Below are 11846 nucleotides of genomic sequence, written 5' to 3'. Positions count from 1 at the left end.
CTACCTTTTTTTCAGTACAGAAACAATGTTATTTGTTCTTGACTGGAAATTTGTTAACAAAGCAGAAGTTATTTTTTTTTTCAGTTGAAATGTAAATTTAGTTCAACAATTTCAGCATCATGGCTATACCCTGGAAAAAGTACTTTGCTTAAACCACTGAACAAAATTCAGGAACACATTAAAGGCAGAGTTAAGGCAGGTGCTAAGATTCTAATCTTGAAAGGGCCAAGAGCAGCCTTGTTACTAGTCCTACTCCTATTTTAAGCTGGTCTCCTGAGGTTAAAGAATCTAGCTCACCTATCCTGTGAGTGTAAAGGTCTGCTGCCCTGAAGGCATTCAGTAATTGCATATTCAACGAGGTAATAGTTTTGTCCGAGGACAGTCTTGTTAATAGTAGTATAAAACATAAAGTTATAGTAATTATCAATTATTCATCTTCACAGGTTAATTGTCAACCCTCTTCACCCAACTTTTCCCCCCACTGTTTCAAGATCTTTCTTAAACTTATGAATCCTTGAGAGTCAGATTTTTGAAGCCCAAAGTGAATGAAACTGTCTACCATTTCCTGATTAACTCTTAAAACAGTCCTGCATTCCTGCAAATAGCAGAAGTTATTTTTAGGATTGAAATAATGACCTCACTTTCCCAGGCATGTAGCTTCAGCTGTTCTGACCACGGGCAGGTCAGGAATGTCAAACATTCACAAATGAACTCATGTGAATCTCTGCATAAATAAACACAGTACTTCAATGAGGACTGTGTGATAAAAAGAAACTATATACAAAAAAACCCAAAACAAACCAACAAAAACCATATTGTGTTTCCAACACTTTGAAATACAATACAAAAAAATCCGCCTTTTTGGTAGAAGCATTCCATAGAAACTTTGGGGCTAAAATTGTTTTAAAAATTAGGACAAATTAAAATTACACTCAGTGGCCTGGTCTAACTTTAAATGACAAGAAGTTATGTACAAAAGATTAGAACAGATATGGGGTGATGTTGGCAGGTATGTTAAACTTTAGGATTTAAAGCTACCAAAGCTATCATACACATGTAAATTTTACAGGAAATTATTTTTAAAATTGGAAGGCAAAGTGCAGGAAACTCAATAAAGGCAGTGAAAATTGGATTTCTTTAAAAAGGGGGAAGGATGAATAGTAGAGGAGTAGGATTGTTAGGAAAACTGGCAGGAGTAAGGGGGAGGTCTAACAACCATATTATTTTCTAGGATTTGCCTCACTACCATTCTTTATTTTTGGCTGCACCGCACGCGCGTCTTGTGGGATCTTAGTTCCCTGACCAGGGATTGAACCCGGACCCTTGGCAATGAAAGTGCAGGCGGAGTCCTAACTACTGGACCGCCAGGGAATTCCCACTACCTTTCTTTAGAAGTTGCAACCAAGGGCTTCCCTAGTGGCGCAGTGGTTAAGAATCCACCTGCCAATGCAGGAGATATGGGTTCAAGCCCTGGTCGGGGAAGATCCCACATGCTGCGGGGCAACTAAGCCTGTGCGCCACAACTACTGAGCCTGTGCTCTAGAGCCTTCGAGCCATAGCTACTGAAGCCCGCGTGCCTAGAGCCCATGCTCTGCAACAAGAGAAGCCACTACAATGAGAAACCCACGCACAGCAACGAAGACCCAACGCAGCCAAAAATAAATAAATAAATAAAAAATTACAACCAAGACCAACAAAGCCAATTTGGGTAAATAAAGAAATTTTAAACAAGTAAGTTTCTATTATAAAGTTTAATTACGGTTCAGAAAAAATTGAGTGAATAACTTTCTCTGAAAAAATATATCGACTCTTGTAGACTGCAGTTATTGGGGGAGGGGAAGGTAGGGGTAAGTTAAACTACCCTATTTTCTATTCTGAAAATGACAAAAAGTCCCATTTCCAGTCTGATTATAGAGATGCACGTGCCCCAAATGGTTGAGAATAAATACAACAAGAAAGGCAAAAGCTGTAAAGCTAAGGGCATGCAATAGGCTCTAAGAGAAAGTCTCAGAAATACCCAAAGTAGCAACAAGGAAAGTTTGGCTGGAATTTGAAGTTCTTTTCAGTCATCTTTGTCTTTTGCTCCATGTTTAAGGATGCGTGTGAACTCAATGTAATTGAAATTCCCCTTTTTGTCAATAGGTGCTTCTCTGTACAGCTCGTCCACTTCCTCATCTGTAAACCGATCTCCCATCGTGGTCAGCAGCTCTCGCAGGTAATCCTCCTGAATGGTGCCTAAAGAGAAAAGAACCAGGGATCAGAAGACACACTACTCTGAGGAGTAAGTGCGAGGGGCATCTACACTTGACTAAGCATGGGCTATATGTTAAGAACTAGAAGCACGCAAATGTATGAAATATGAGGTCCTGACATGCTGAAGTCAGCCTCAGCAGACAGCTGCCTAGAAAATGCCCTGTTGCTTAGTGACATTAACCTGCTCTGCTCTACTGACCTCACCCGACATCCATCTCCTGATCTCAATAACAGTGGCTAAGCCTATGCCTAACCACAAGCCATAAAGTATGAGTAAGGAATCTAAGCCTCATGGTTCCTTAAAGTAGCATGGTCACACTTATTCTACGAGTAAATATACTAAAATCATCATAAACATCAATAAAGTGCTTCAGTGGAAAGAATACTGAAGTCTTGAGGTCCAGTTTTAACAAGCTATGTTACTTCAGGCATTTCACTTTACCTCCTTCTTTTTCTTTATATGTAAAATGAGATTAAAAAAAATTTTCTAAACAAATCTAATTTTAGATTCAGTAACAAATATGTTCAGGCCCAGGATGTGCAAAAACACTGAGTAGATATTTGAGCATTAACTACGTTGCAGACACTGGGATAGGCATTGGGGCTACAGTGGTGAGCTGAGAGGAAGGCTTTCTACTCTGGACTTGTGAAAGCAGGGTTCTCATAAAGCCTGACTGCACATAAGAATCATCCAGGGAGCTCAAAACAAAACAACCCCAGAGGCCACCCTTGACTTATTATCTGTTACTGATATTTTAAAAAGGCTCCCCAAGTAAATCCCACGAGCTATCATGACTGAGACCCACTAATGCAGTAATCCAAAGGTAATACATGACCATTCAAGCACAGAAATTTTGAAATTCATAAAGTAAAAAAAGAAAAATCTGACAACTTCCTTGTATGTGAAATTAAGCTAAAACATTGATAATATATTTCCTATGAGTTTAAAGTGTAAGGTCAGTTCACAAAAGAAACTCTAGATTTATGGATTGTTTTTGCTAATTCAATCCTAGATTAAAAAAAAAAAGTTCTCCAAATCTTAGACTTTTAGCTTGTAGAAATAAATCCTCATCTCCAGCCAAGTCATTCAACTATCATGTAAAATCATCATTGACTATGTGCAAGGGACTGTGGTAGGAGCTGGGAGGGGTTACAAGGATGGGAATGGAATGCTGGAAGACACAGCTATTATCCTGGGATCAGGGAGACTGTGATGATTAGAAATAAGCACACGGGCTTCCCTGGTGGCGCAGTGGTTGAGTCCGCCTGCTGATGCAGGGGACACGGGTTCGTGCCCCGGTCCAGGAAGATCCCACATGCCGCGGAGCGGCTGGGCCCGAGCCTGTGCTCCGCAACGGGAGAGGCCACAACAGTGAGAGGCCCGCGTACCGCAAAAAAAAAAAAAAAAAAAAAAAGAAATAAGCACACAACTAAAGTAGGAGCTCAGGTGGAGTATGTGCCAGTAGAGACATACATAAAATACTTCGGAGGGGGAAAGGGAGAACTTTTACATTTTCCCAGAGGTCAGGAGAAAATAGTATGAAAACACAGGTAAGGCTCTATAAAGAAAGTGACCATTGAGATGACTTTAAAGAATAAATAAGACACTTTACTCTTTTATGGTTTTATTCCCTTCCACTAAAATAGTAATACCCATTGACTGTAAAAAATTCAATCAATACACAAATGTTTTTAGCAGGAAAAAGGTCTCTTCTGCCTGCCCCTTCCCTACCCCTTCCAGAAATAACTGTTCAGAGTCTTGATTTCAAGGGGAAGGAGGAAGGAGGTGGTATAAGGAGGAAAGGCAGAGGCAGAAATGGTGGAGGTAAGTCAGGGCAACAACGCATGGAGGAGTCTGGAAGGAGGTTAGGAAGAGTTGAGGGTGGTCTACTTGAACAGGCCAAATGAGCAGTCTTGAAAGCCAGAGTGGGGAGACTATGCTTCCATGCCCAAATTATGCTTGGACTGTGTAACCAGAGGGTGTGCCTTCCTTCTCAAAAACTTGCTATGTGAGTTACCCCCTTATCGGGCATGTATTTAGTTAACCTTTTGGGTGTCTTCGAGAGTTCACTCTATGCAGGCAGTAAGCTACTATCTCATTTCCTCATTTAATCCTCACAACAACCCTGAGGTAGGTAATATTACTGTCCATCTTACAAATAAGAAAACAGAGGCTTAGAGAAGTTCAGTAACTCGCCTGAAATCACACAGCTATTATGCAGAATAGGATTATGAAACCGGGGCACCTGATTCCAGAGGGAGAGGTTAGATACCAGATCTAAACACTCTCAGAGCTGAGAGGTACCTGATAAACAAACATAGGATTGTACTGGTATCACCGCCTACAGCAATTTAAACTTTTTCCAAGATTGCTCCAGTAAAAGATATTGGCTTGACACACATTTATTGAGTATCTGACCCTTGTGGAAGTATTCTAGTAAAGGAGGAACATAAGTTTCCTAAAGAAGTTTCAAATATACCTATTAAATTGTAAATTAAATATTTAAGGGCAGAGGCAGTGAAGTGAGTGACTAACAAGCCATAGGCAAAACCTGTCCCCCCAAATCCCCCAAACCTCAGGTATGGTATAAACCTGAGGGTATTATATGTCATCATATTTCAAGTTATTATATATTTTAGTTGCCATAACCAAAAATTAAATCACTTGGTAATTAAAGGTTACCTCAGACTTACCAGTTGCTTCTTCATCAAAGCAAGCAAAAGCGTTTCTGATGACATCTTCTGGATCGGTGCCATTTAGCTTTTCACCAAACATCGTGAGAAACATGGTAAAATTTATGGGACCTGGAGCCTCATTCATCATGGCGTCCAGATACTCATCAGTTGGATTTTTCCCTAAACAAAAAAGAGGGTCATAATTTTAAGAGGGTGATAATTACACCACAAAGCGCATCAACAATTCATCATGGTAAACATTTTGACAAGAAAGACGGTCATTTAAACAGTTTGCTATTTGCATTCAAGATAGCAAAACTATTTGGAAAAAAGTCTTCTCAATGAATAGGATCCGTATTAAGTGTGGAGACTGTGTGCTGTTCCACTGGATGTCAGGAGGAATAACACTGCTCTCACAATCAAGATCAGTGTTTGCAGTGCATGCACGTACACGGCTGGCCCCCAGCCTAACCCTGAAACTTGGCCAGAAATCTGCAGGTGTTCCGGGGACCATGCTTTGGGAAACAATGCTCCAGACTTCGAATCTTAGTGAACTGTAACATCATTAGATTGGCTTCACAAAGCATCATTAGATTGGCTTAAGAAATAAATATAAAAGGTGTTATAGAAATTCTATTTGATTTATTAATGTTAAAACTGATCATTACCCAGGGAGGCAAGCATATCATGCAAGTCTTCCTTGTCGATGAAACCATCTCTGTTCTGATCGATCATGTTGAAGGCCTCCTTGAACTCCTGAATCTGTGACTGGTCAAACATGGCGAACACGTTGGAGGTTGCGCGCTGGGGGCGCTTCTTGGTGGTCTTGGTCTTTGCTCTTTTGCTCGACATCGTGGCGGTTAAATCCTAACAAATAAGGGAAATACAAGAAATAACAAAAAGTAAGCTGAACCAACCTTCCTGATACGTTTGAGCCACTTAGAGATGTGTCTAAAGACTATTCCACAGGATAGTATCACTTGGCAAAAATCTCTCTCAACTAATCGATACCATTATGCAGAGAATCAATCTACAAAGAGAAAAACCAGACTCATGCTCTGAGTTCACTCATCCTTAGTAGTTGTGACGAAACTACGACCAACATTAATTCAAAGCTCAGCATTATCAACAAGATTTCCTGTCCCCAGTACTACTGGACAGCTGATTAAGGACCAATAACCCAATCTACTAGCTTAATAACAATACAGAAAACAAGAAACAAAACATGTTGGGTTCTGTACATCAGTGCTATGGAGTACTGAGGGACATTAACTCATCGTCAACAGGTCTATCCTTCTGCAGCCCTAGCTGAAACCAGCCTCCCATTCTAAGGTGGACAGAAAGAAGGAAGGAGGATTAACTGATGGGACAGGTCTTCATCTCCTAATCTTACTGCCAAATACCATTCTTCCACTCGCAACTAACATTTCTTATCGCACCCTCACTCCTGGAATCAAAGTACTTCAGGAAAGATATCTGTTAAAAGGCTAACTGAAAGAGTATAGAAAACGCCAAAGGTAATTCATCAATAATTAAGTTTTGTAAATATTTCCACTCTATCCTAACCAATTTGTTGCACAGAGCTAAGCTAAATCACTTGAGGTGACTAAGTCCTCGAAACAAAAACCAGAGCACAATAAAAAATTTTAAAGCACTTTAGTTTTTAAAAAGTTTTAGAAAGCATTTTAAGAGGTACAGAAACTACCTTTGCTCTCTAATCTAAATTTATCCCTGTAAAATTTAAGTTAAAAATAATGTTTAATAATACCTAAGATGAAGAGATAATTTTCCTTTCACACAATCTTTAATACTATAAAAGTCTGTTTGAAGTTAAAAATCCCACAGTCATCAGATAATAAAATTTTACCATACCATCTTTCAGAGCTGAGGTGGCAATGGCAGTCTGCAAAACCTCTAACACACAAGACTGAGACACTGTATTCAGTTATATTCTTTGAAGCAGGTCTAAAATAGGCACTACTGATTTCACTCTCTGACCAGGACAACAATTTTAAAGCTTACGTTCTGAAAACAACATTTAACTATGATGTAGCAAAACACTATGCCCTTACTCTAAAAATAAGTCTGTGGATTGCAAAGAATGAAGTACTACCTAGATGTCAGTACTGCCAAGTGACTTTAGAACACAACGCTCCACATGAGTTTAAAAACTTATTACTTACATTCTTTCCTTGATTACACCACATCAGCCAGGCTAAATTCAATTATGGAAATAATTAGAAAAGCTCTGACTCTGCCTCAGATTTTCTTTTTTTGAAGCTAAATCTGTTCTCAGATTTTAGAAGGAAATTCCACAAAGGAGAGTCACAAATTCCAGTCCATTAAATATAGCACTCCTAGGATACACTGGAATGTGTTGCTGGTAAGATATACTCTACGTGACATAGCAGTTATGATATATACTCTTCCCTAGTTTCCAAGTTTCCTTTAATCACCCTTTTATGAATGCATATTTTCACTCTGTAACACCTCTGGACGCAGTAAATCCCACTATTATCTAAACTATATGGAACTGTAATGTCCCCCTCTATTCTAAATGCAGTTTTAAAAACTACAAGGAGTTATAACATATATGTATTATTCTTCCATCTCTTAAATGGATTCCAGGACTTGGGTTAGCGGGTGAGACCCAATGAGTGGCATATATTTACCAGTCCACGTCTCTTTAATATTTTAGGTATGCCATGTCTTTGCAAAACAAAGCACATCTTTAAAAACAGTCTGTTTTGTTTGACTACATAATATTCCCCTAATGACGCGCAAATGTCAGTTATTTTAAGAACAAAGAAACTGATGAAAATTATAGGTCAAATGGTTGATACAACTGATTTTTTTAATCTACAAAACCTCATAGGGCTTCCCTGGTGGCGCAGCGGTTAAGAATCCGCCTGCCAATGCAGGGGACATGGGTTTGAGCCCTGGTCTGAGAAGATACCACATGCCATGGAGCAACTAAGCCCGTGCGCCACAACTACTGATCCTGCACTCTAGAGCCCACGAGCCACAACTACTGAAGCCTGTGCACCTAGAGCCTGTGCTGTGCAACGAGAAGCCACCGCAACGAGAAGCCCGCACACCACAACGAAGAGTAGCCCCCGCTGGCCACAACTAGAGAAAGCCCGCGCACAGCAATGAAGACCTAACACAGCCAAAAATAAATAAAAAAATTATAAAATACAAAACAAAAAAAACTCATAATACTCAATTTGGTGCGGGTCCTCTATATACCTTTTTAAAACTTAGTTTGGATTATAAAGTAACACACACCCACTTCTTGAATTTTGATGTATTTCCTATTTAGCCTTTTTACAGTTGCTTTTTTTAAAATAAATAAATTTATTATTTTTGCCAGTGTTGGGTCTTTGTTGCTGCACACGGGCTTTCTCTAGTTGCGGTGAGTGGGGGCTACTCTTCATTGGGTTGAGTGGCTTCTCATCGCGGTGGCTTCTCTTTGTAGTGAAGCACAGGCTCTAGGTGCGTGGGCTTCAGTAGTTGTGGCATGAGGGCTCAGTAGTTGTGGCCCGTGGGCTCTAGAGTGCAGGCTCAGTAGTTCTGGTGCACGGGCTTAGCTGCTCCACGGCCATGTGAGATCTTCCTGGACCAGGGCTCGAACCCGTGTCTCCTACACTGGGCAGGCGGATTCTTAACCACTGTGCCACCAGGGAAGTCCCCTATTTAGCCTTTTTAAAATCATGCATTCTTTCAATTTGTAAATGCATTCTAACATAGTTTTTAAACATTATAAAGGTTTTTTGGGGGTCAGAACTGACAGTGGTCTCACAGAATTTTTCTTTATCTCATTCGATACTTAACCATCAACCTTTAATATGATCAGCAGAATTACATTCATGTGCATTAAATGTCATGAGAGCTGATTATTATTTAAGAATTAAGAAATGTAAGGTAGGTGTGCTATCTTCAAGGAGCTTAAATTATAGTTGGGGAGGCAACTTTAAAGAAATGAGATGATTGGTTCAACTTATGAAATGAGTCACATAGTTTTCATTCCAGGAGTATGGCTCTCAAGTTAAAACAATGCGTAACAAAAATGAAAAATAACTCAAAGGTGGTACATGATTATCAAATATTGTGAGTTCAGAAAAGATCTTTGTTTCTGAAAGATTTGGGCGGGGGGAGAAGACTGAAAAATCCTAAAAGCTACAAGACATCCTTAGAATTAAGAGACTTAAATGTTAGTCTTAGTTCTAACAAATTAGGGTAGTTAATTCTACCAAAAACTGGTAGTATACCGTTGGGCAAGTTACTCTTTACTTTTTCAAGGAGGTTGGATTCTGATCTGTGAGTTTATCTCCCACCAGAAACCCAGATCCTTATAGTGACAGGGAGTTCAGCTCTGCAGTCAGTTATTTCAAAATAAGGAAAGGGTGTTTTTTATTTTCCCCTACCAAACTGAAAGTATATGTGGAATAAACACTGGCGGAGAGGCAGCCAAATGAGGAACAGTGCTATGATCCGAAGGAGAAGATCATTGATGACAGATACTGTCATTGTCCTCCTTGCTATGATTCTAGTATGCTGTCCACTTTTACCCTCCCCAAACGAGTCAACCTATAACCCTCTGCATGTAACAAGCCTTCAGCAAACACACAACTCTCATAAACTAAGGCAAAATAAAACTGAAAATATTTTATTCATCAATGTAACTATTCTTTATTTAGGGTGGGAAGATTGCCATGAAGGCACCTGAGATTTCCGAGTTATGTCCTCACTCATCCTAAGTTATAGTCTAGAGTCTTTTTTTTTTTTTTTTTTTTTTTTTTGCGGGACGCGGGCCTCTCACTGTTGTGGCCTCTCCCGTTGCAGAGCACAGGCTCCGGATGCGCAGGCTCAGTGGCCATGGCTCACGGGCCCAGCTGCTCCATGGCATGTGGGATCTTCCCGGACCGGGGCACGAACCTGCGTCCCCTGCATTGGCAGGCGGACTCTCAACCACTGCGCCACCAGGGAAGCCCCTAGAGTCTATTTTTGAAGGATTTAAGATCTTTGGTGTGAAGGGCTATATGTTGTATGGAACTTGAAAACCCACAGACTCGCAGAGCCAACTTCTATTAAATATATAGAAGAGATTCAGTCAAGGAGATTCAGTTTACAGACCTGAAGGAGTATAATCTTGTCTTAATCAGGGAAAGAGAGTGTTGGTGGTAATGAATTTCTAGATTTATCCTTTTAGCTTGATCAAATAGGCAGAGAATCATTCAGGGTTATGACAAAAGGAGGGATACAAACTATGTAAGGAAGATGTTAGACTAGATTAAGTGATGGGGGAAATGGAAAATAAAGATCCTCAAAGAGGCTTTCCCCACACATCAAGGGCAACCAGAAGATTTTTCAGAATTTCTAGATACTTTGGTTTCATTTATAAAATGGGATTAATCCATACCAATATTACATTAGATTACTCTAGTTAGAATCCTAGAGTCCAGCGTTTGTAGTGGTAATAAATGGAAACTAATCCTAAGACTTTTTCTACAGAACTAAGACTCAAATTGATAGTATTCTGGAAATATGATTATATTCTTTAAGGAAAAACTCCCATTTTAGAAAACACTTCTTAATGTGAGAACACGTAGTATCTGCTTACCAAATCTACCGTCTCATTTAATCAATGCACTTCTTTTTTCAAAGCTAAGTATATGTAATTTTGGGGGGCTAACCACGGCTTTTTAAAAGTACATTTTCAAGCTGGTGCTTCCGTTCCAACTAAAACAAGTTTTCAATTCCTATGCAAACTTCCGGTAGAAGGTAGGATTAGTTCCCTTAGACTGCCACACCCAAAAAGTTCTCAGCACTTGACAAAGGCAATTCTTTGTCGTGGTTCACTTGCCAGTATAGCGTCACTTTTTTAAATAAAAAGCTTTTTCTGGTTAAGTTTTATCAAAAGGCTTCCAGAACATGAAACAAATAGTAGTAATCTTAGGAAATATTCACTTTCTTCACCTTTAGATATAAAACTTTTTGCACTTAAGTTAAAATCTCAACCTAACGCTTATTTTTGTTTCTAAGTTCTGTAAAGAACTGATACACTCTTTGATAAACCTATTCAACTACTTTAAAAGGAAAACACTTTGGGAAATTGACTTAACCCCGAGTTTCCACCCAAGAGTAACACGGTATTGTATTTTGGAGTTTTTCTGGAGCCGCAAACTAAACCCCGAACTCCTCTTTGTCCAAATATCACTTAAAAATAAAACTCTAATTACAAAAGTGGACACTGAGCTGAGGAAGTTGCTAATTTGAGGTGGTTATTCCCACTAAACGTAGCCACACAGCTGCAACAACAGATGCAGCGCGGGGGGGGGGGGTGAGGGGGGCGCACTGGGCACAGTTTTTCCGCAAACTCTCTTGAATCGGGCAAGTTTACGTTATAAACTAAACTTAGTCCCAGAGTCAGCTCCGCTGGGCTCGGGTTTCGCAGGCCTGCTGTCGCTCAAGCTCGCGGCGCCAGCAGAGTAAGCCACACTTCCCGAGCTCCTACTTTGGGCAAAGGAGCGAAGTCGGCGTCTGGGCCGCTTCCGGCCGCGGCCTTCGATGCTGGAGCTGGCACTGGGGCTCAAAACCCGGGAACCGGCTGGTACACCTGCCCAGGTGCGCTCCCGGCGCCGGGGGAGCGCCACTGCCCCCCCCAAGACGTCCCGAGGGAATGCGCCCCGAAATGGGCCTCACGCGCCCGACCGCGAGCACCACTCACCCTGCTCAGCCGCGAAAACTCGAACGCTTCAGGGAACCCCTCGCTGCCCTGACTGCCGCTACAAACTCCCTTCCACTCCCAGAGACGCTGCAAACAACTCTTCCGGCCTCCGCTTAGCGGACCGGAAGGAAGCGAGTCACCATTCTCTGCTAACAGTGTGAGCCTGGTTTAATGGAAGTGCGACGGA

General features: G+C 40.7%; 1 protein-coding gene across 1 annotated transcript; it reads right to left on the bottom strand.

Annotated features, from left to right (window-relative positions):
* Positions 1–1732: 1732 nt before the first annotated feature.
* On the bottom strand, positions 1733–11820 carry MYL12B (myosin light chain 12B). The gene is made up of 4 exons (XM_030836681.3): positions 11660–11820; positions 5598–5796; positions 4948–5109; positions 1733–2235 (listed from the first exon to the last, which is right to left on the bottom strand). Exons 2-4 carry the CDS (start codon positions 5779–5781, stop codon positions 2063–2065), a joined length of 519 nt encoding a protein of 172 aa, XP_030692541.1. The 5' UTR covers positions 5782–5796; positions 11660–11820; the 3' UTR covers positions 1733–2062.
* Between the last annotated feature and the right edge of the window lie 26 nt (positions 11821–11846).

The sequence above is a fragment of the Globicephala melas genome, chromosome 13 (assembly GCF_963455315.2).
Source record: "Globicephala melas chromosome 13, mGloMel1.2, whole genome shotgun sequence".
NCBI lineage: Eukaryota > Metazoa > Chordata > Mammalia > Artiodactyla > Delphinidae > Globicephala > Globicephala melas.
Note: the sequence above shows the minus strand (reverse complement) of the source record. Positions and strands in the feature narration are given on the sequence as shown.